Raw genomic sequence first — 22861 nt, 5'->3', positions numbered from 1 at the left:
TGGGGGCTTCTGGGCTTGATCTGTAGGATTGGGGGTCCAGGCTCTGTCTGGGGACCAGCAGGACCTCCCTCCTCCCCCAGGCCTGCCGCTTTGGGCACGTGCAGCACCTGGAGCACCTGCTGTTCTACGGAGCCGACATGGGGGCTCAGAACGCCTCGGGGAACACGGCCTTGCACATCTGTGCCCTCTACAACCAGGTGTGACTGCACGTGGGCACACATGTGCACACAGCTGACCGTGTACAGTGACCACGTGTGTACACGTCTGACCTTGTGTGTCATTCCACGAGTGTGTGTTTTGTGTCCTCCAATGAGTGTAGCCTACATGTGCATGTCCTCTGAACAAGGTGTGTTCTGAACAACCAGGTGTGAATTGTGTGCATCTGGGCCCTCTGGGCCAGGTGGACCCTGTATGTGTACACCTGACCTGCTTGTCCCTGTGCTGAACAAATAGATGTGGGTGTGTGTGCCCTGCACCCCCGTGTGTGCACGTGCTGTCGTGCCCTGACCCTGCCCCTCCAGCTGCCCAGTTGTGACCCCTACTCCGACTGACCCAACAGGAGAGCTGTGCTCGTGTCTTGCTTTTCCGTGGAGCCAACAAGGATGTCCGCAATTACAACAGTCAGACAGCCTTCCAGGTACAAAAGTGGTTTACAGAAGCGTGAGGCTGCCTGAGGATGTCTCTCTGTCTCTGTGTGACTTGACCTCTCTGACCTTGGTTCTTCCCCTGTAAGGTGATAAGGGAGCTAAGGGAGCGCTCACCCCAGAGTAAAGTGAAAGAAGTAGGTGGGCCAGTGCAGTGCCTGAGGGGGGCGGGGGTGTTCCCTGTGGAAGCTTCCCTCAATCTCTCTTCCACGGAGAGTGGAGGGTCAGAGGGCTCTGGGGCAGGGGAGCAGGTGTGGGCCTGACCTGTCAGTGACAGGCGGGGTGCAGAGGCCAAACCAAGGGTGAGAGGGGGGGGTCCTAGCCTCTGATTTAATTCAGGTGATGTTTCTGAGCCCCTTTTCTGGCCGGTGTTGGTTCTTGGCACTGGGATGACCAGGTGGGCAGGTCTCCATGTGGTCTGGAGTTTGTGGGGGGAGTTGGGGACCACGGAGGGAACTGGGATTCTGTTCTCATTGGGAGTGAGGGCCTTCAGAGGTCTCTGAGGTGATGTGGGGAGAACAGGTCAGGCCACTGCGGTTGTCCAGTCGGGGCTGGAGGTGGCAGTGGAGAGCCCGGTGGGTCTGGGCACGTCTAGAGGGGCCTATGGGGTGACTGTATGCAGGGGCGAGGGGAGGGAAGCAAGAGGAGACTGACAGGTGTGAGGCAACCGTGGCCCACAGCTGAGATGGGAAAGACGGTGTGTGTGGAGGAGCCATTAAGAGAATAGATAAGGGGACCAGCATGCCCTAGTTTGCCCAAAACTGTCCCAGTTTTAGCTCTGAAAGTCTTATGTCCCAGGAAACCCCTCTGTCCCAAGCAGACTGGGGTGGTGGGTTAGACAGGGGCCTGGGGCCCCCAACTGAGGACGACCCCACAGAGGAGCCCAAGAAGGAGCCACCAGGGGCCACAGCTGGTGAGTTTGTGCCATTGAGCCTCCCTTCCCTGCCCCTCCCGTCCTGCAGGTGGCCATCATCGCAGGGAACTTTGAGCTTGCTGAGGTCATCAAGACCCACAAAGACTCAGATGTTGGTGAGTTCTGCCCACCCCAGTCCCTGTGCAATGTGGATTGTGGGGTTGTCAGGCCCAGTAGGTACAGGGGTCAGTGGGGATGTTACAAGGGAGCCCCCCATGCCCTGAGCCTCTTCTTCCAGTTCTCACCCCCAGCTGTACTCTGTTGCTCAGTGGTCCATTAGTGGCCGTTGCAGGTAGGGGAATGTGCTGAGGAAAGGGCTTGTGTAGAGTGGACAAAGGGTCAGGGTCAGGGTCAAGGGCATGGTGAGGTTAGGGTCAGGGTCAAGGGCATGGTGAGGTTAGGGTCAGGGTCAAGGGCATGGTTAGGTCAGGGTCAAGGGCATGGTTAGGTTAGGGCTGTGGGTTGAGGCCAGTGCTGGGTTTAGGAATCAACGTAGTTTGAGAGTGCGGTTTAAGTTAGGGTCAAGGTTAATTTCCCATTAGGTCATATGAAGGGACAGCAGGGGACATGGGGCAGTGGATCTTAGCCACTGACCCTCAGCGTTTCACTCCAGCTTGGAACAAGAACTAGTTTAAGTGGCCCATAGTGTGTCGCAATATGACGAGATCGTGTAAATGTGTACGTGAAGAAAGCAAAACACAGTGATGAGTGCAAATGGAAAAGGGCGGCAGCTGGACTCCAGGTGGGGGCTCTGAGCTCTCGGCAGCCAGTGCATCAAGGGGGCCTGGTATGTGCGTGGCTCATGGTCCCCGCAGGAAAACCAGGAGATGCCATCCAGCCCAGGCAGGAGGACAGGCCAGCTGTCACTTCGACCTGAGGGAGGTCCCCACCCACTCCCATGTCACTGGTGGGTGTGGGGCGGGTCTGGGACCTGTCCTGGGTATTCTGCCGTCCCTCCCTTGTGTGGCGGGGCTGGGGCTGTGGGAGAAAGGTGGGTCTCCCCTCCTGGAAAGAGTATTTTCTGGCCAGAGGCCACCCCCTCCAGCTACCTGGCCACATAGGGGCTCTCTTCTCAGCTTCCTCTGTGTCCTAGGTGGACCAGGCTTTTCTGCCCACATCTCTCTCTGGAACACAGACTCCCAACCTCCCCTTTCTGCCTTGAGTGTGATATCCCCGTTTTTAAAAATTTTAAAGTGATAGTGGACAGCAGAGGATTAGGGCTGGTCTTAGGGTCAGAATCCTACTTGGTTCTAACGTGAGGTTTCGGTCAGGGGTGGGGTTGAACTTTGGACCAGGGTTAAGATTAAGGTCAAGTTCCTGTTTCAGGACACTTGCTCTATAGAGTCTCTCCTAAACAAACCTCCCTCCAGTAGGGCTTGGTTATGAGCCCCTCACGCCCCCAGCAGAGTCAGGGGACCACGATAATGGACAGACTGTCCACGGGTGTGGGCAGACCCTCAAGCAGCAGCACCTCAAGTGCAGCCAGCATCAGAGATGCATGTTGAGTAAATGACTGAGCTGATGAAGTGTGCAGGATGGCGGTCCAGGTTCTGGTGGGGAGAGAACTGTGATGAGGTTTGCGTTTGAATTAGGGGTGAGAGACAGAGCAAGGGCTCCATTTATGGTCTGTTTGGGGCTGGTAGGTGCTTTGGTCGTTAGCCTGGGAGAACCCTGGTTTGTGGACGTGTGGGGTCCTCTTTTCTGTTGATTGTCTAACCATGGGAAAGCTGCTTAGGACCTCTGTGCCTCAATTTCTCTTTAGTAAAATATGGTCTTTTATGGTTATTTGCATCCCCTTTCCACCTCTGACCTCGTGGGATTTGATTCTGTGGGTCTGGACTCTGGCAGGTGGCCTTGGTCCAGCTGATTGGAGGGAGGGGGCTTGTCTGTGGTCCAGGCCGAGAGGCGGGGAGGCCCCAGCTGCTCCTCATCTTCATGTTGTGGACAGAGATGCTGGGGTCACCATTATTGCAACTTACTGGCTGGCTGACCCAGAGTACGCTCACCTGGTAGGTGTTAGGCGTGCCGGCGCTGAGCCGAGGCGTGGAGCGGGCATTCATAGTTGTTAGTTCCAATGTGGCCATTGGCTCTGCTGGCCGTTCACTCTTGCCTGCTCAGGTGTCACCCATACATTCAGATGACACAGCCAGATGTCCCTGAGCTACGGGGTAATGTATTCATGAGTATTTACTATAAGCTTTGTTATCGTAATTCACCCTCTCTACAACCCCCCAACAAGTGATCATCATTAGTCCATTTTTACAGAGGAGGAAACTGAGGCACAGAGGGGGCTCATGGTAGAGCCTGTCTTCAGATCTGGGCGATCCAGGTGTCCGTTCTTGTCAGCCCCCACTCCCTCTGCACACATTCACTTCCAGGACACTCCCTCAGTGACATTCACAAGTTGCCAAGTCCCACTCCAGCTTGGGGACCTTGGGTAGGGCCTGTACACAGAGGAGGAGCCGGAGGGAGGCTCTGCCCATCCAGCCTCCTTCCTCTTTCTCAGGGAAGGAGCCCACCTGGAGGGGTCTGGTAGGCTGGGAACCTGTCACCCTTCAGAGCACAGGACACCTCGAAGCCTCTTGGCAGTCTCCTCTAGGCTGACAGGCCTGAAGCAAGGATGCTGGCCTGGGAGTGGCCAGCTCTGCTCCCTGGCTTCTGTTGCCTTGGGCCATCTTCGGTCCACATTCTCTCCCACCCTCTCGCACACACACACTTTCAAGCACACATCTGTCCCGCAGTGCTTTTGATGAGTGCACTAGGGAAGTGCTTCTCACACTGTAATGTGCATTTGAGTCACCCAGGGGTCTTCTTAAACGCAGATTCTGACTCAGCGGGTCTAGGTGGAGCCTGGATACTGCATTTCTAAGGAGCTCCAGCCCCAAGGCGAGGCTGCTGGTCTGTGGCCCACACTTTGCATAACAGGAATCTAGAACAGGGCTTGGCAAACGATGCCCCACAGGCCAAATCCAGCCCACAGTCTGCTTTTTTTGTTTTTAAATTGAGGCTTTAAAATTGAAGATTTAAATTTCATTTAAAATTAAATTCACATAACATAAAGTTAACTATTTTAAACTAAGTCAGTGGTATTTAGTATATTCACAGTGTTGTGCAACCAACTCTATTGAATTCATCACCCCAAAAGGAAACCCTGTATAGATTAAGCAATTATTCCATATTCCCCTCTCCCTCAACCCCTGTCAACCATTAACCTACTTTCCATCTGCTTGGATTTACCTATTCCGGATATTCCATATAAACAGAATCATACAGTATGTGACCCTTGGTGTTTGGCTTCTTTCACTCAGCGTGTTTTCAGGCTTTATCCATATTGTAGGATGTATCATTACTTAATTCCTTTTACGGCTGAATAATATTCCATTGTTTGTATGTATGACATTTTGTTTATCCATTCTTCCTTCAGTGGACACTTGGGTTGTTTCTACCTTTTGGCTATTGTGAATATTGCTGCTATGAACATGTGTGAAATGTATTTGTTTGAATACCTGTTTTCAGTTATTTTGGGTATATACTTAGGAGTGGAATTGCTGGGTCATATGATAATTCTATATTTAACTTTTTGAGGAACTGCCAAATTGTTTTCCACCATTTTATGTTCCCACCAGCAATGTATGAGTTTCAGATTCTTCAAATCCTTGTCAATACTTGTTATTACCAGTTTTTTTGATTGTAGCCATTCTAACGAGGTATTTCATTGTGGTTTTCATTCGCATTTCTCTAATGGCTAATGATGTTGAACATCTTTTCATGTGCTTATCGGCCATTTGTATATCTTCTTTGGAGGAATCTTAAGTCCTTTGCTCATTTTTAAATTGCTTATAGAATGAATTAGGAAATGTTCCTTCCCCTTCTGTTTTTTGGAAGAGTTTGAGAAGGATTAGCATTAATTCTTAAGTGTTTGGTAGAATTCATCAGCGATGCGTTTGATGCTGGACTTTTCTTTGTTGGGACATTTGTGATTACGGATCCAATCTCTTTGCTTGTTATAGGTCTGTTTAGATTTTCTGTTTCTTCTTGAGTCAGTTTTGGTAATTTGTGTTTTTCCAGAAGTTTGTTGATCTCATCTAGCCTATCTATTGTGTCGGCATACAATTGTTCTTAGTATTCTCACGTTTCCTTTTTAATTCTATAAGATTGGTAGTAATACCCCAAATTTTATTTGTGATTTTAGTTATTTGTGTTCCTCTTCTCCTTTTTTATCTTAGTCTAGCTAAAAGTTTGTCAATTTTGTTGATATTTTCAAAGAACCAACTTTTGGTTTCATTGATTCTTTCTGTATTTCTATTTTGTTTATCTCTGTCTGTTCTTTACTTTTTCCTTCCTTCTGCTAGCTTTGCATTTGATTTGCTTCTCTTTTTTTAATTCCTTAAGATGTGCAATTAGGTTATTGATTTGAGAGCTTTATTCTTTTTTAACGTAGATGTTTACAGCTATAAATTTCCTTATTAGTCCTGCTTTTGCTGTATCCCATAAATTTTGGTATGTTGTATTTCTGTAGTCATTTTCTCAAAGTGTTTTCTAATTTTCCTTGTGATTTCTATTTTGACACATTGGTTGTTTAAGAGTGTGTTGTTTAATTTTCACATATTTGAGAATTTTCCAGTTTTTTTCTGTTCTTGATTTCTAGCTTTATTTCATTGTGATTGGAGAAGATACTTTGTATGATTTCAGTCTTGTTAAATTTATTGAGACTTGTTTTGTAGCCCAACAAATGGTCTATCCTGGAGAATATTCTTTGTGCATTTGAGAATAATATGTATTCTGCTTTTGTTTTGTGGAGTGTTCTCTCTGTATATATCTGTTAGGTCTAATTGGTTCAAGGTGTCTGTCATTATTGATCTTCTCTCTAGATGTTCTATCCATTATTGAAAATGGGGTGTTGAAGTTTTAAATATTATTGTAGAACTGTCTATTTCTCCAAATGTGTCAATATTTGTTTCGTATATTTTGATGCTCTGTTTGGTATGTATATGTTAATAATTATTAATCTATTTGTTGAATTGACAGTTTTATCAACGTTTAATGTCCTTCTCTGTCTCTTATAACACTTTTAATCTTTAAGCCTATTTTGTCTGATATTAATATGGCTACTTAGCTCTCTTTTGGTTACTGTTTACATGAAATATCTTCCTTTATCGGTTTATTTTGATCCTACTTGTATCTTTGGGTCGAAAGTGATTCTTTTGTAAATAGCATAGAGTTGGATCATGTTTTTTAAAATCACCATCTGCTTTTTAAATAAAGTTTTATTGGAACTCAGCCACATCCATTTGCTTATATATTGTTTGTGGCTGTTTTGTGCTATAGTGGCAGTGCTGTGTCCTTGCAGCAGAGACTACATGGCTCGCAAAGCCTGAAATAGTTACTATCTGATTCTTTACAGAAGTTTGCCAACCCCTGGTCTAGAACATCTTTTACAATTTCCCTGGTTATAGTCAACCACAAATGGTCCCATACAGCAGTCTTCTGGTAAGACTTGTCACGTGTAACCTGTTCTGTCTTTCCTGAAGCCTGTGAAATGGGCAGTTCCAAGAGCAGATCTGAGCATTCCCAAGACCTCATCTGGGTAACAGGAGGTGCAGGCTTCTACCCCTGAAGCTAGATCAGAGGCAGTTTGGGATGTGGCCCCCAGTGTAGCTTCAGTCATAGGGTGGCCAGCTGTCATAGTTTGCCTGGGACTGAGGCAGTTCCTGGGACATAGGATTTTAGTTGTAAAATCTGGAAAGCCCAGGCAAACCAGGACAAGTGGGTCACCTTATTTGGCTGCCCAGAGTCTCACCTGTGCACCCCCTCCCCCCAGTACCATTCAGGGAAACCCCCAGCTATGCGAAGCGGCGGCGGCTGGCTGGCCCCAGTGGCCTGGCCTCCCCTCGACCTCTGCAGCGCTCAGCCAGTGACATCAACCTAAAGGGTGAGGTGCAGCCGGCAGCTTCTCCTGGACCCTCACTGCGAAGCCTCCCCCACCAACTGCTGCTCCAGCGGCTGCAGGAAGAGAAAGACCGGGACCGGGACGGTGACCAAGAGAATGGCATCGCTGGCCCCACAGCAGGCAGGGGCAGCCAGAGCAAGATCAGGTAGGAGGGGGCTGGGAGGCCCTGGCACAGTCTAGGTGGACGGGGTGCTGGGACCCGATCCAGGAGGAGCCAGCACCAGGAGGCAGTGATGGGCTGAGGTTTGGGGTGGGGGGACTCCCAGGCCACCAGATGGGCCTCCCTGGATGGAGAAGGGAAGAACCCTGTGGGCTGGGCAGGCTTCCTCATGCTGACCTCTGTTTGGAGCTGGACTTGCCCTGGGGACAGTAGGCAGCTGAGGGAGCACATTAGGGGGAGAGGATCTGGTCAGACCTGTGGTTTAGAAAAGTTCCTGCAGTGCCAGGGAGGAGGGTGAGGGCTAGGATGTGGCAGGCTGAGTGGTGTGTGGTAGGGGATTGGGAATGGAGCTTCCTCTCCACGAGGGCTCAAAACCTACAGGTGACTCCTAGCCTGTTCCCCAAGGGGGAGTCTTGTCTTTCCCCCACCCCTCCAGCCCCATATAACCACAAGACTCCATGGTTTCTACTCTTGACCTCTCACCAAGAACGCTGGGACCCTGAGAACCAAGGACATGTGAGGGCCTTGGCATCCCCAGAACTTAGAGCAGGACACCTGGGCTGGAGCCCCCGCCCTCGGTGGGTGTGCAGTGGGGAGTAGAAGTATGGGCACTGGCTCTCCAGGTAGACGGTTGGGTCTAGTGCAGTCCTTGCACCTGCTGACTGTGTGGCCTTGGACAGGTCAGCTAACCACCCTATACCTGGGTTTCTTGTCAGTAAGGTAGGACTAATTCTACCCAAGTCGTTTCTTTTGGGGATCCTTCTGGAACCTGGGCAGGAGAGGGGTCCCTACTGGGACCCCCTGGCACACAGCACAGGCCAGCCGCTGCTGGTTAAGGCATCTCTCCTCCCCTGTACCTTGAGGGCAGGAGACGTCTTTCTTGCTTCTTACAGTTTCCCCAGAGCCAGTGACATAGAAGGTGCTTGGGAGACATTGTTGAATGAAAGAGTTACATCAACACTGTTTTCATGATGATAGCTGGGCACAGTGGGTGTATCATCTCACCTAGCCTTGACTACATGTGAGGCTGTACCCTATTAGCACCATTTTATAGATGACAGTCCTGATGCTTAGGTGGGTAAGTGACTTGTCCAAAGTCACAGAGCAAGGTAGACCTGATTCCCAAACTCTAACCTGAGTGTTCAGCAGACGGCTTGGGTGTAGCAGGAACTTATAAAAGCCATTTCTTCCTTTGCCGTTGTCCCTGCTCATGCAGCCTCCATCTGTGATGGCTCCTCTATCTTTCCATGTCTCTGCCCAGACTCCAAGGCTGTCTTTCCTGCCCCAAATCACCCCAGTTCTCCCCTGAAGCTTTTGCATTTCCCATGGATTTTCTAAGGGATGGCCCAGTGGCTAGAAGAACAAACTTTGGGATGTTTTAGTTTTGTAGAAGGGCCGCTCCTGTGGATGCCCTGCTTCGTTTATATTTTGTATATTCATTCATCCTTTCAGCAAACACGAAACTAAGACCTGCCGTGTGCAGGGCTCCAGCTCATTGCTCTATGGGGACAGCAGAATTATTGTTATTATTTTTCTACAAACATTAGTAGGTGCCTAGGTGCCAGATGGGGTGGGAGCTAATAGCAGGGGGTCCTAGAGGTCTCAGAAGGACATTGACAGCTAGGGCCCAGGGTTAAGAGGCAGTTAGGTGGGCAGTGATCCAGCTAAGGGGCCTCCTGGTGAGTGACCAGGAAGGGCCTGAGGAAGTTTGGTGCACATGGAGAGAGAGGGGCTCCTTTGGTCAATGGAGAGAAAGTGGCATTTGAGCTGTGATTGGGGGGTGGGGGCGTGGAGGGAGGTGGCAGCTCCCCCTGGCACGTTCTGTTGGCAGAGCCTGGCATGGAGCCCCTAGCCCCCCCGAAATGTGGTGGCAGAGTCCCCACCAGCATCACAGCAAGGCAGAGAAAGGTGGGCTTGGAGCTGAGACACAATACCTTAATAACTGGCTGGGTGAACAGGATTAGAACAGTTGAGGTGTTGGGAACAGCATCATGAACAGCCCAGAGGAGGGAAAGGAAGGTACCCAACCTTGTGACTGGAGTGTAGCTAATTCTCACTCCCAGAGAGCCTGGCTCTTGGCTGAGAATGTGGGCCTGGCCTGCCTAGGTACTAGGGAGCCAGTGCAGGCTTTTGAGCAGGTCGAAGGTGGAGGACCGAGGCCGCAGGCTTGCTGCCCAGGTGGAGGGAGTCGTCCGGGGAAGGTGGTCAGCACGGAGTGGGCATGGGCGTCAGAGGCAGGTGTCCAGGAGGAGAGGACACAGGTCTGGAGGGGGATTCGGGCACCCAGCCAAAGCAACAGTTAGGGTGTGAGGAGGCCAAGGCCCCAGTGGGGTTGCGGAGGTGGGGGCGGCCCCGCTGGGAAGCCCCTTGTGGCCGTGAGGCGGCTTTTCTGAGGTCTGACGCGCCCCCAGTCCCCTCCCCAGCTCCCACCGGGCCGCCTGACCGCTTCCCCCTTCCCCGCCTCCTCAGCCCTACCCCTTGCCCGCCTTCGGTGCACCGCATCCCCCTCGCCGTGGCCTCTCCCCTCCGTGGGGGCCGCGGGAGGAGAGGGAGGGAGGCCGCCCCGCCGCCCGCAGAGGGAGGAGCCGCGGCCGAGGAGGCGGGGCGCGCGGAGCGGCCGCGGCATGGAGCGAGCCCGGCGCGCCCGGGAGCGCAGCCCCGCGGCCCCGGAGCCCTGAGCGGGCGCGGCTCGTGCGCTGGCGGGAGCGGGCCGGGCGCGGCGGCGCGGCCCATGGAGCGGCCCGGGCCGGGCCCCGGCGGGCGGGCGGGTGGCGGCGGGCGGGCGGCGGCGCTGCGGCGGCGGCTGCGGTGAGGCCGGCGGCGGGGCCGGGCCGCGCGCCATGGAGGCCCCGGCGCCGGCTTCGCGTGCCCGCTGCCCCCGGCATCGCGTCCGTCACCTACGTGTTCGTCTACAGCCCGAGCGGCCACGGCGGCCCCGGCCCCGCGCCCGGCCCGGGCCCGGCGCCCCCCGCGCCCCCCGCGCCGCCACCCCGGGGCCCGAAGCGGAAACTTTACAGCGCCGTCCCCGGCCGCAAGTTCATCGCTGTGAAGGCGCACAGCCCGCAGGGCGAGGGCGAGATCCCGCTGCACCGCGGCGAGGCCGTGAAGGGTGAGGGGCGCGGGGGGCGGGGTCGCGGGGCGAGCGGCGGGGACCGCGGGCCTCCTGGGTTTCACGGGTGCCCCTCTGGGGTGCCCTGCCGTGGGCCTCGGCGATCGAGGAGGGGCTGATGCCGTTTGAAGGTCTCTGTCGTTGGGGGTATCCTTGGGAACTCTGAGCCTCTGTGGTCATTATGGGACGCATCTTCCTCTGGGGATTCCTTGTGTCCCTGTGAAGGGCTCTGTGTCTGTCGCGGGGCCGGGGGGGGGGGTGTTTTCATGGGGTTCCTGTCATGTGGGTCCTTCTCGATTCTCTCGTTATGGGTTCCCTGTGTCACTGTAGAGGCTCCTCTTGTCGTGGGGGTATTTCTGTGCCTTGATGGGGACTGGTGTCATTGGCGTTCTGTATATTGAAGGACCCTATCCCATTACAGAGCTTCCTCAAATAGTGGGGTTCCTGTGTCACTACTGGGACTTCTTCCTTGGAAATCCTTGTGATATGTGGGGACCCTGTGCCATTGTGGGGGATATCTGTGACAATTATGTGGGTGTCTATGTATCATGAGGGTTTCTGTCACTGGGGCTTCCTGTGTTCAGGGGGGATCCTGTGCCATGACAAGCTCCTCTCAATATGAGGGTTTCTGTCATCACTGAGGTCCTGTCCTCATCAGTGCCCTGTGTCCATGGGTGCCCAAGGAGGAAACAGTTGCAAGGGTCAGCCCTCCTTGGTCCATCATATGATCTAATCCCCTGGCCACAGCACAATGATCCTGAGCTCTTGGTAGTGACCTGTGGGGTGGGTGACAGAACAAGGATGGGGGTTGGTTCAAGAGGTGGGAGGAGAGAGGTCAGCTGGGAGGGCAGGAGCAGGATGTGGCCCCTGCCTCTGCCTACTGTCTCCTCTCAAGTGTGTCCATCTGTGTGTCTCTCTGTCCCCCACATGCCCATCCTGTGCTGTGCCCATCTGTTCATTTCTCTCTTCTGTGTGGATCCTAAAATCTTCCCAGAGAAAAAGTCAGGAAGATGAAGGAAGGGAAGGGAAGAGAGAGACAGAAAGGGTGAAGGGTGGGTGGGCAGAAGCTCAGCCTGAGGTGGTGGTGGTGGTGGGAGAGGTGGTGGGAGAGGTGGGCTCCTGGCTGCTCTGCCCTGACAGCCTGTCTGGCTTCTGTCCCTCCAGTGCTCAGCATTGGGGAGGGCGGTTTCTGGGAGGGGACCGTGAAAGGCCGCACAGGCTGGTTCCCGGCTGACTGCGTGGAGGAGGTGCAGATGAGACAGTATGACACGCGGCACGGTGAGTGACCCCCATATCCCCTAGGCGGCTCCTGAGGGGTGTTGCCCCTTCCAGCTCCCCTTTGGTCTTACTTGGAGCTAAATCCACGTGGATATTCACAGAGGGAAGACTAGAGTGAACTCAAACACACGTTTGAAGTGGACGCGAACTTGTGTACATGAGACACATGGTGCACGTACTTACGAATACATGTGCTTGCAACCTGACACCTCACAGCAGTGGAGACACGTATGACGTGCCCATAGGCTGCACATGTATGAACGTGCATCTGCCTGTGACCCCACACTTGGCTCCCAGTGACCACAGCCCCCACCCCCATGGTCCTCACAGAAATACTGGATGCTTGGAGTATGTGGCTGGCAGACAAGTAAAGAGGTCAGTATGAGAAAAGAGGCGTCTTTCCAAAGTGGACAGATTGTCCAAGTGGGCAGTGCAGGAGACCTGGACCAGCCAAGAGGAAATGAGGCCAGTTGGGTCCAGAGGGGCTGTCGTGGGTGCCCTGGGGCCAGGATGGTCTGAGGGCAGCAGGTGGGGGCTGGCTGCATCCTTAGCCTGCATGGAGGACATGAGGATGAAGGCTATAGCTCCTGGTGAGCAGCCTCAGTCCGACCGTGGGACTGACCGCCTGGGCCTCCAGGAAGGACCCCTCTGAGTGTGGGGATCTGAAGTGGTTCTGCTAACGGAAAGCAGCAGCAGGTCCTTTTGAGGCCCCGTGCCAGAGTTGGCCATGTGTCTAGGGTATACCCTTGCAATGAGCACTCAGGGGTCCTGGAGGCCCCCAAACCTATGAGTGTTACTTGTGGCCCAGAGAGCTGGTACAATGAGGGAGCTCCCTCCTAGTGGTGGCCCATAGTGGTCACCAGTGGTGTGTCTCGACCAAGGGTGTATGTGTCTCTCCTTCTGCTCCGGAAAGGCTTGGGCCCAGGGCTGCTATGCTCCCTTGCCCTGGGTTGAGAGTTCCCAGGGGAGCCTGCCCCTGTGTGGCCTGGACCCTGTGGAGCGTGGCAGAGGCCCATGGAGGCAGGAGTGTGGCCGCTGACCCTCTCCTTAGCAGGTGTCTTTACTCCTTCACTTGGGCATTCCTTGTCTTGCCCTGATGGGTCTCCTGGTGGTTGACAGTGTAGAAGGCACACAAGCCCCTGTTGTCTGCCTGTGGAGGGTGAGTCGAGTGGCGTGTCTAGGTGGGAATGATTTCAGAGGTTTGAGGCCTGGTGCCACTGGGCAGGGGAGGGCAGGAGAGGAGGGCCTCCAGACCTGTTGAGTGGGAATGGGTCCTGTGCTCCCCCATGGGGTGGACAATGAAGGTTCTGGTTTGAGAACTGTGTGGGTCCAGGGGCAGTTGGCCTTGAGTCTGAATCTGGGGAGAGAGAGGGAGGTCTGGACTGGAGTTGCGTTTTAGGAATAGCAAATGTGTATTTGGTGTCAGACTTGTGCTCGACCCTGTGTTGGGAGCCAGGATCACAGAGGTTGGCCCTGCCCAGAGAGGAGCAGGCGTGCACAGCAGTTATAACAGATGCATTAATGTATGGCTGCAATGGAGGCGTGAGCACAAGGGAGCTCCCTGGGTTGGCCTGAAGGAGTCAGAGAAGGCTTCAAAGTGGAGGTGTTGTTTGAGCTGAGCTTTGGTGGATGACTAGGAGTCCTCTAGGTGGTCAGCCGATGGGGGTGGGGCCAGTGCCCATTTGCCAGAGCATGGCATGCCGTTCTAGATCTGCACGTGCTGGCAGCTGGCATGCTCCCAGCAGTGTCAGGGTGCTTGGCATGGTTTTAAGCACTTTTACATATAGGAATTCAGTGACTCGTCCCAACAGGTCTGGGAGGTGGGGACAGTTGTTGTTAGCCCACTTCTAGGAGGGCAGGTCCCATGGCCTAAGGGGTAGAGTCTTATTTGTGACATAGGCAGTGGGCTGCGGGGTCCGTGCTGTAGCCACCACACCTTATGGGCTCCAGCTGAGTGAAACCTGTGTGTGCAGTGAGGGGTGGCAGGGCTGGAGTGGAGAGCGTGAGGCCAGTCAGGTGGCTGTGGGCCCGGGGGAGGATGGTGGGACTGAAGTTTGTGGCAGTGTTGCAGGAGCGGACTGGGGGTGCTGTCTTGGTTGTGCAGATTGTTTAGAATTGCAGTGAAGGCCCAGGCAGGGCAGGGTGAGGAGTTGGAGAGGGGGTGGGCAGGGGTGGGCTGAAGACACAGAGGGAGAGGGGAGAGTGCACAGCATAACCAGTGAAGAAGCTGTAAGTCCTCAGGCAATTGCGGGGCTCCTAGACGGGGTGGCTCTGGGGTTTGTCACCCAGGGGAGTGTCAGAAGATACCTGGGTAGATGGGAGCATTTCATGAGTGGGCAGAGGGAGAGAGGCCTACGGAGGCTGCCTGCCAGGAAGGGGTGGGAGTAACCTCTGTCCTCAGCTGCAAGCCCAGCTCAACAGCTGTTCTGGGCAGAGTCTCTGATCTGGGACCCTGGGGCTGAGTTCTGCCAGAGGCCAGAGGGCAGCCCAGGAACAGGAACCTGATTCCAACAGGCCCAGATCCAAAGAAAGATCTGTTTCTGAGACTGGAGTGGGGACAGACAGGGACTTAGAGGCCAAGGAGGGGACACTGTGCCAGCACGTGTGGGCCAGGCTGATGTCCAGGGTCAGCAGGCAGCGTGCCTCCATAGCACCTGTCTGGAGCCGGAGGAGTGAAGGGAGTGGCTGCAGCAGAGTTGCACTGCGAAGCCCTGTGTGCTCTGGAGGCTGGTTTGTAGGACCCTGGAAAGCTGTGGCTCCCCCCTCCTTCTCTCCCTCCCTCCTCCCCTTCTTTTCAGTACTGGGGGGGTCATGCTGTATGTTTTCACTTCAGCTGGCTTTTATGTGTCTGATTAATAAAACAGGAAAATGAATTTGTGTTATGTAATAAATACAATTTGGTTGACAAAATCTAAAAATGGGAGGCTAGTGAACTGTGGAGTTTAGGGGGGTCCTTCTGCAGGCAGGTGCTGTGAACATTTGTGAAGTTGGGTCGATGTGGAGAAGGGTTTGGTGCCCCCCTGAGCAGTGGTGATGGGGCCTGGCCTGCTCTGGCCTTGGGAATGGCAGGATGGTGGACCGTGGGTGCTGGTGCCCTGCGGAGGGTCTCAGTCCTGATGGGCAGTGTGTGGGAAGAAGAGAGAAGAGAGCAGGGGAGCACGTGGGAGGGTGCCAGGGTGATAAAATTACAGGCCATCAGAACCTAGGGGACCTTCCAAGGTGAATTTTCGTACTCTGTAAAGAGAGGCTCAAAGGGGACTGTTGACTTTCCAAGAATCACACAAGTTAGTGGCAGGGTCCTGAAATCTGGACCAATACTTTTCCTGACATCTGTGTTTTCTGATATTAATAGGAACTCTTTCTTCTTTCTGTCCAGCCACTGCTCCATCTACTCTTAGATCCATCTATCCTCTGACTCACCCACCCATCCTGCCATCCATCTACTCATCCATCAACCCACCCAGTCAACCCAGTCCACCCCAACCCCTCTTTCCACCCATCCACCCACCCAGTCCATCTGTCCATCTATTGATCCATCCATTCATCAGTCTACCAATCTAGTTATTCCCTTTCCATCAACTCACCCAGTCTCCCTGTCCATCCATTTACCCATCTTCTACACTTTCACCATCCATCCCTCCCAGCTCTCTTTCCCTCCATCTACTTATATATCCATTTTGTCTTTTGATCTATCCTTCTGTGTCTTATTGCATTCATCCTTTCATCCCTCCTTCATATATCCATCCACCCACCTACCCACCCAGCCAGTTGTCCACCTGTCTGTTCTTCCAGTTAGCGTTTAGAGTGCCTGTTATGTGCCAGGTACTGTGGTAGGTGCTAGGATACCAGAAATAAATGAGATGTGGTCCTTATCCACAAGGAGCTCACAGTTAGTGGAGGACAGGTCATCAAAAATCATAGGTCCCCTCTCTGATCTCCTTTCCTACCACTTTCTCTTGCTTCCTCTGCTCCAGCTGCACAGGCTGCTCACTGTCCCTTGAACACCCCAAGCCAGTGCCTGCCATGTGGGCTTTGCCCTGAGCACATGGGCTCCCAGGAAGCCCTTTATCCATATAATCTGCTGGGTGCTCTGTCACGTCCTTGCACCTTTGCTCAACTCTCCCTTCCTGGTGAGGCTTTCACATGACCACCTAGAACTGCAAACTTTCTCTGTACCCCATCCTGCTTACTTTTCTCTTAACACTTGCCAGCATTTGACATGTGATGTATGTACCTATCTCTTGTGTCTGTTCTCTCTCTCTTCGAATAGATCATAAACTCCACAGGGTAGAGGCTTTGTTCTGTTCTCTTCTGTGTTTTCAGAGCCTAAAACAAACAGTGCTTGGTACATAGTAGGAGCTCAGTAAATACTTGTTGATTGAGTAAATTAAGCTTGAGAAATGCTAAAATGAAAGAGAATGAGGGAGGAGCTGAGAGATGAAATGGGAGGTGGTGGTAGAGCCATCTTGGGGACCTTCCCAGGTCCTGGAGACCTGAAGACAGAGATGCGGGAAAGCCCGGAGGGGCAGGAGTGGGTGCTAGGGTACAGGAGAATCTGATTTATAGGCAGCTGGAGAAGTAAGCCTGCAGCAGGGAGGGTTGTGGCTGGAGGTGAGGATTAGAACCTGCAGGCTTGCAGGAAATCAGTGAGGCCAAGGGTGGGGCAGCGGGCAGACAGCTGGCCAGCTCTGCAGTGGCTCTGAGGGACTTTGAGATCAAGAGTACAGATGAGGACAAAGCTCTGTGGGATGCAGTGACATCAGGGAAGGGGACCCAGCCCCCCACACCTGGACCCCTTGCCCACTCAGAGCCAGGGTGTGGAGCAAGGGACCCCATGAGGTTGAGCATCAGTGGGCTGTTGTGAGGGATTCAGTGAAGACACAATGTCGCTTCCATGCCAGTGCACATGAGTATATAGCATGACACTTGCACATGACTACGGGTCACACACACAAACATGCACGTGCACAAGCACATGCATGAACACTTACACGCTACTGTGGGCCACACACATGTGCATACACACATTCACACCTTCTTTGCTGTTAGGCTGGGACTTGCTGACTCTCTCTGTGGTTGGCCCTGGCCTTCTCCTGTCTGCTGTGTGCAGCCACTCAGGAGAGAGATGAACCACAGCTCCTGCCCTGTTCGGCACCCTGACCCCCAGAGGCCAAAAATTTCCCACATGGTCCCCTCGGCCTTCTTACCTTAGGACCTCTGGGCCCAGGACCCCAGGATTTGAGCCCCCTCACTTCCATGTGGTCACAGTCAGGCGAGGGGTGTGTGTGTGAGGGCAGAGGCTGGTGACCAGGATGGTTGAGGGGCAGTTCAGGCCAGTGGGAGGATGTGACCCTCCATCAGCTCCTGAAACTCCCCTCAGAAACCCGGGAGGATCGGACGAAGCGACTTTTCCGCCACTACACGGTGGGCTCCTATGACAGCCTCACTTCACACAGGTACACGCGGGGGCAGGTGGGCAGGTGGGCGGGTGGGCACCCATGCGGATGGGACGTCAGATGTGGAGGGAGGCTGAGAGCTGGTTGATGAGGCCTGGGGGTGAAGAGGTCAGAGGAGGGAGGGTTGGTGCCCAGCCCACCTCTGTCTTCTGCCTTCTCAGGTCAGATCAAGGACACCTCCAGGGGGTGGGCCGTGCCTGAGGGATCCTGTTTGGGGCACATGTCGGGGTCAGTCTGGCCAGCCATGCTCTCTGGCAGGGTTCTCCTCACCCCTCTCTGCTTTCCTCCATCAGCGATTATGTCATTGACGACAAGGTGGCCATCCTGCAGAAACGGGACCATGAGGGCTTCGGTTTCGTGCTCCGGGGGGCCAAAGGTAATGAAGGGTGGGGGGAGCCACGTGTGTGTGTGGGGCTGGCATGTCAGGGTGGCAGGGGCTGTGCACTGCTTGCAGCGTCTTGTGTTGTACCTCTGTTCTCTTCCCTGCCTCGCCCCTGGCTGATGCCTCACTCCTGCTCTGCTCCCTGCCTAATCCCTGGCCTCCTTCCTGTTATACTCCTATGCCCCCCAGCTTCACCCCTGCTCGCCAGCTTCACCCCTGCCCCCTAGCTTCACCCCTGTCCCCCAAGCTTCACCCCACCTCCCAACCTTCACCCCTGTTCCCAGCTTCACCCAGTCCCCCAGCTTCACCCCTGCTCCCCAGCTTCACCCCTGCCCCTCAGCTTCCACTGTTCCCCAAGCTTCACCCCTGCCCCCTTGCCTCACCCCTGTCCCCAGCTTCACCCCTGCCCTGCAGCTTCACCCCTGCCCCCTTACCTCACCCCTGTCCCCCAACTTCACCCCATCCCCAAGGTTCACCCCGTCCCCCAGCCTCCCAGCTTCACCCCTGTCCACTTGCCTCACCCCTGTCTCCCAGCTTTACCTCTGTCCCACAGCTTCACCCCCGCCCTACTGTCTTCCCCTTCCCCCAGCCTCACCCCTGCCCCCAGTCTCACCACTGCCCCCAGCCTCAGCCTTTCCCTCCAGCTTCACCCCTGCCCCTAGCCTCAGCCCCTCCCCAGCTTCACCTCTGCCCCCTGACTCACCCTTGCCCCCTAGCCTTCCCCGTCCCTGCGGCCTCACCCTTGTCCTCTGACTGGCCCCTGCCCCTTTCCTTTTCTGGCCCCACCCTTCCTTGCCTCTCTTCTGTGACGGTGTTCCTTGTTTGGAATGTCTCAATATGGGACATGTCTTCCCCTCGCTGATTTCCAGGATCTCTGCTGTAGCGTGCCTAATGGAATGTCAGCCTTTCTGGTGGGGGTGAGTGGGGAGTTTCTCAGAGGAAGATGTCCCGGATTCCTAGGCTGGCTCTTCTTGCACTGGGCAGACCCTGCCGGCTGACCCCCAGCCCCAGGTCACACTGCCCCGGTGGTCATCTGTCCAGCGTGGTGAAACGCTTGTGGGAGGTTGCTGTGTCACAGCCACCTCCACCTGGACCACGCTGGCGAAGTGCCTTCCTAATTGCCCCCATGCCCACCCTGCAGCAGAGACCCCCATCGAGGAGTTCACGCCCACGCCGGCCTTCCCAGCTCTACAGTATCTGGAGTCGGTGGATGTGGAGGGCGTGGCCTGGAGGGCCGGGCTGCGCACGGGAGACTTCCTCATTGAGGTGAGGCTCATCCTTACCTGTGCAGCCAGGTGGGGTGCTGACCTCTGAGCCCTGAGGAGGACACACCTGACTGGCCCCACCCTCCCGCCTATCTGTCCCAGGTGAATGGGGTGAACGTGGTGAAGGTGGGACACAAGCAGGTGGTGGCTCTGATCCGCCAGGGCGGGAACCGCCTCATCATGAAGGTTGTGTCGGTGACAAGGAAGCCAGAAGAAGATGGGGCTCGGCGCAGAGGTGAGGGTTCAGGCTTCAGACCTCTGTGCCCAGACTCTCCCCTCTGACTCCTGACCTTAGAACTTTGACTCTAGGCCTACCTTCCTCTCCCCACCCCTTGACCCCAGACTGCTGATACTGGATACCTGAACCTAGGCAAAACACCCACATTCAAGGCCTGATGGCTTCCCAGTCCCTAATGTTAGACTGCTAACCCTGGCCCCCGGACTCTGACCGCGACCCCAGGTTGCCACTCCTCAGATCCCCGCCCCCTCCTTTCCGGCGTCCCCCACCCCAGTCCCTGGCGTGGAAGAGCCCTCCTTCCCTTCCCGACACTGCAAGCAGCTGCCTGGAGGCCGGGGTTGCCATGGCAACTGTGAGGTTGACGCTGCCGCTGCCGCTTATTGTCGGAGGGAAGGGGGAGGTGGCACCTGAGGGAAGAGGAAAAGCGTCTTCTCCCCGCGCCGACGTCGCGGCACAGTCAGGGCCCAGGAGGCTTTGCCGGCCTGGCCCAGCCAGCCCAGGCCCTGGCTCTGCTGACCACACCCTGGTCCCCTGAGGGGCAGTGTCCTCCAGGACCTGGGGGAGCCCTGGAGCAGCAGGAGCCTGCCTGCCGGGAGACCCCTCCCAGCCCCCACCCATGGCTCTGGTGCCCCCTTGCTCAGCCCTCGGAGCTTACAGGGTGGGCACTCAGGCTGGAGCTGGCCAGCACTGTGTCCCCCACTGTGGCCCTTGACCACCTCCTGAGGCCCCGACTGCCCCGGCCGAGCCTGGCCCTCAGCACCCCCTGAGCCCCCAGCGCCATGAAGAAGTTTGCGTCTAGCCGCAGCCTGAACAAGATCCTGGCGCAGTGCGACTCGTCCTCACGGGAGTATGAGGAGATCCAGGCGGTGGAGCGCAAGTGGCACCTGCACCTGGCCACGCCGCGCTGCCTGCTGCTGGACAGGAGGCCCAAGGCCTCTCTCTTCTTTGCAGCCCCACCACCCCCTAAGAGGGCCCCCAGCACCACGCTGACCCTGCGCTCCAAGTCCATGACGGCTGAGCTTGAGGAACTTGGTGAGCGGCGGGGGCAGCAGCGGGCAGACAGCCCAGGGTGGGAGGCCAGGCAGAGTGAGCTGGGGCCAAAGCCAGGCAGAGACAGGGGAGGAAGGACAGACAGACAGATATATGAACAGGTCAAAGGTAAATGAATGGGTGTGGAGGGGTGCAGAAATTGGGCATCTGTGGGGTGAGGAGGGGACGACACATGGATGGGGTGAAGGCTGAAGGGCTGGGCGACGGGGCCAGAGATGGACAGTGGGACAGCTGGGACTGATGGCCAGGGAGCAGGGCCTGGCCCACCAGTGTGTTTGCATGCGCGTGCTGCCTCTGGCTCTCCACATCTCTAGTCTGACTTGACTCCTTCGTGACACAGGAGTCAGGGGACCTGGGCTCTGCTCCTGGCTCTGCCAGCACTAGCTGTGTGACCTTTGCGTTTATTTTACCCTCTCAGCACCTGCTCACTCATCGGTTAAGCAGAGGTCATGACAGGGAGCTGCTGACCTCACAGGGCCATGTGAACATTGCTGGTATGAGGGGACAGGCCCTTGTGAGCTGCAGGAGGCAAACAGGAGCTTGTCAGGGCTTTGATGGGTCATGTTATGGGCACAGTCCCAAGGTGACCGCCAAACGCCTCATTGTGGGAAGTCTCTGTACATGTGACTATAGCAGCCTCATCACAGGCATGTCCAGGCATACATGAGTGTGTCCTCACATACGTGACAGTTAATGGCATATCCTGACATACATGACCATCAGCATCCTCATTGTGGGCCTGTCCTGATGCACATGACTGTTAGCATGCTCTATTGTTCCATAATTGGAACCCAATCCTAGTCCCAGAGTTTGCTCTGGCTCTATCATAGAAGGAACCCTGATCCTGGTTTTAGACTGAGCCCCAACCCTGGCTTCAGGCTTGGTTCTACCCCAGCCACAGAAAGAACACTTACTTGTCCCCCTGAATTATTCCTGACCTTACTCGTGGACTGAGCCATGACCCTGGTCACAGGCTGAGCCATCCCCCTTCCAAGCAGGTACTCTCGACTGCAGTTTAGTTCAGTGTGGAGTACAGCCACCAAGATAGTCTGGGCTGACAGGACTTTTCAGGATTTTCTTCCCCATAAATATTCTGAATAAAATAAAATTTAAAAAACATACAGCCAAATCAAAACAAAGAAAGAGGAATTCCCCAGGTCTCAAAAGTGAAGAGAGAAATCAGAGTGAGAGGAAGCTGATGCTTCTATAGTTTGTGAGGGCTTGGGACAGGATAAAAATCTTAAGGGCAAGGGGTTGGGGTTCTGATGCCCCCACAGAGCCAAGAGATGTGGCTGTGGACCCACAAGAAGTGAGAAAGCTAGAACCAAGCCCAAGAACTGGAATTAGCATCAAAAGAACTGGAAATCATAGAATATGAAAGAGACAAAATAAGGTTTAAATATAAAGTTTAAGAGACCTAACGGAACTCATAACGAAAGAACAGGACAGTACAAAAAAAGAATAAGCAAGTTATAAAAGGATCCCTAAAGAACTGTTATTGAAACAAAAAGTATAGCCACTGAGATTAAAAATCCATGGCTGAAATAAACAGTATACTGGACCCAGCTGACAGAAGAAACAGTGAATCAGAAGATCTGAGGAAATGATCCAAAATATAGCACAGAAAGATAAGGAGGTACAAAATATCAAAGAGCAGATAAGAGAGACGGAGGACAAGTGAGAACCCCAGCCTTCTGAGAGTGCCAGAGGGAAAGAGTAAACAGATTGGGGAAGAGGCAGTATGTGAAGAGTAAATGGCTAAGAATTTTCTAGAATCACATAAGGACATGAGATTCCGGTTTGAAGTGTAAGTCCCAAGCAAGGAAATAAAAACAAATCTACGTCTAGACGTAGCACAGTAAGACTTCACACCACCACTGACGAAAAGAAAAGTCTTAGCTCCCAGGGAAAGAGGCAGGTGACTTAGGAGCGGAGGTGAGACTGACAGCAGACTTCTCATCAGCAATAGTAGATGCTAGAAGACAATGGAACAGGAACCTCAAAAAGTCTTGAGTCAAAATGCTTCTCCACCTAGAATTCTATACCCAGCTAAACCGCCCATTCAAGAGTGAGGCAGAGAAGCTAGCAGATTTCTGGCCCCGGGGTCACGAGGGTCCAAGGCTAGTCATGGGGAGCTGATTCACCACACGGATGGAGGATCCAAACTGATCAATAAACCAGTAGCAGTAGGCAGCTGGGTCTGGCTAGACACCAGGCCAAGGCTCTGGTGAGTGGGTCCCAGGAGTCTCCTTCCAGAGGCTGTCACATAGCCATGTTCAGCTGCACGTTCAGAAGGGATCTTCCTAGTTCTGCACAAAGTGGTGCTTGGGCAGCCTGAGAGCTGTACTGTGGGGACCCAGGGACTCTGCCCTGTGGAAGCAGAAGAATTGCCTTCTGCTCTCTGGGCTGCTTCTGT

At 54.4% G+C, this 22861-nt stretch overlaps 1 protein-coding gene across 3 annotated transcripts in view; it reads left to right on the top strand.

Moving 5' to 3' along the window:
• SHANK3 (SH3 and multiple ankyrin repeat domains 3) overlaps positions 1 to 22861 on the top strand; it is a 63493-nt gene that overhangs the window by 4573 nt on the left and 36059 nt on the right. For all 3 annotated transcript variants that reach the window (XM_087448614.1, XM_087448616.1, XM_087448615.1), the window contains exons 7-17: positions 81 to 197; positions 560 to 637; positions 1607 to 1673; positions 7379 to 7652; positions 10583 to 10776; positions 11941 to 12054; positions 17435 to 17510; positions 17804 to 17886; positions 19034 to 19158; positions 19260 to 19392; positions 20347 to 20427. In XM_087448614.1, coding sequence (XP_087304740.1) covers positions 81 to 197; positions 560 to 637; positions 1607 to 1673; positions 7379 to 7652; positions 10583 to 10776; positions 11941 to 12054; positions 17435 to 17510; positions 17804 to 17886; positions 19034 to 19158; positions 19260 to 19392; positions 20347 to 20427 — 1342 coding nt within the window. The remainder of the gene's footprint in view (positions 1 to 80; positions 198 to 559; positions 638 to 1606; positions 1674 to 7378; positions 7653 to 10582; positions 10777 to 11940; positions 12055 to 17434; positions 17511 to 17803; positions 17887 to 19033; positions 19159 to 19259; positions 19393 to 20346; positions 20428 to 22861) is intronic.

Source organism: Ceratotherium simum, chromosome 25, assembly GCF_057802395.1.
Source record: "Ceratotherium simum simum isolate JZ-2026a chromosome 25, ASM5780239v1, whole genome shotgun sequence".
NCBI lineage: Eukaryota > Metazoa > Chordata > Mammalia > Perissodactyla > Rhinocerotidae > Ceratotherium > Ceratotherium simum.
The sequence above is the reverse complement of the archived record's forward strand: the minus strand, read 5'-3'. Positions and strand labels throughout refer to the sequence as shown.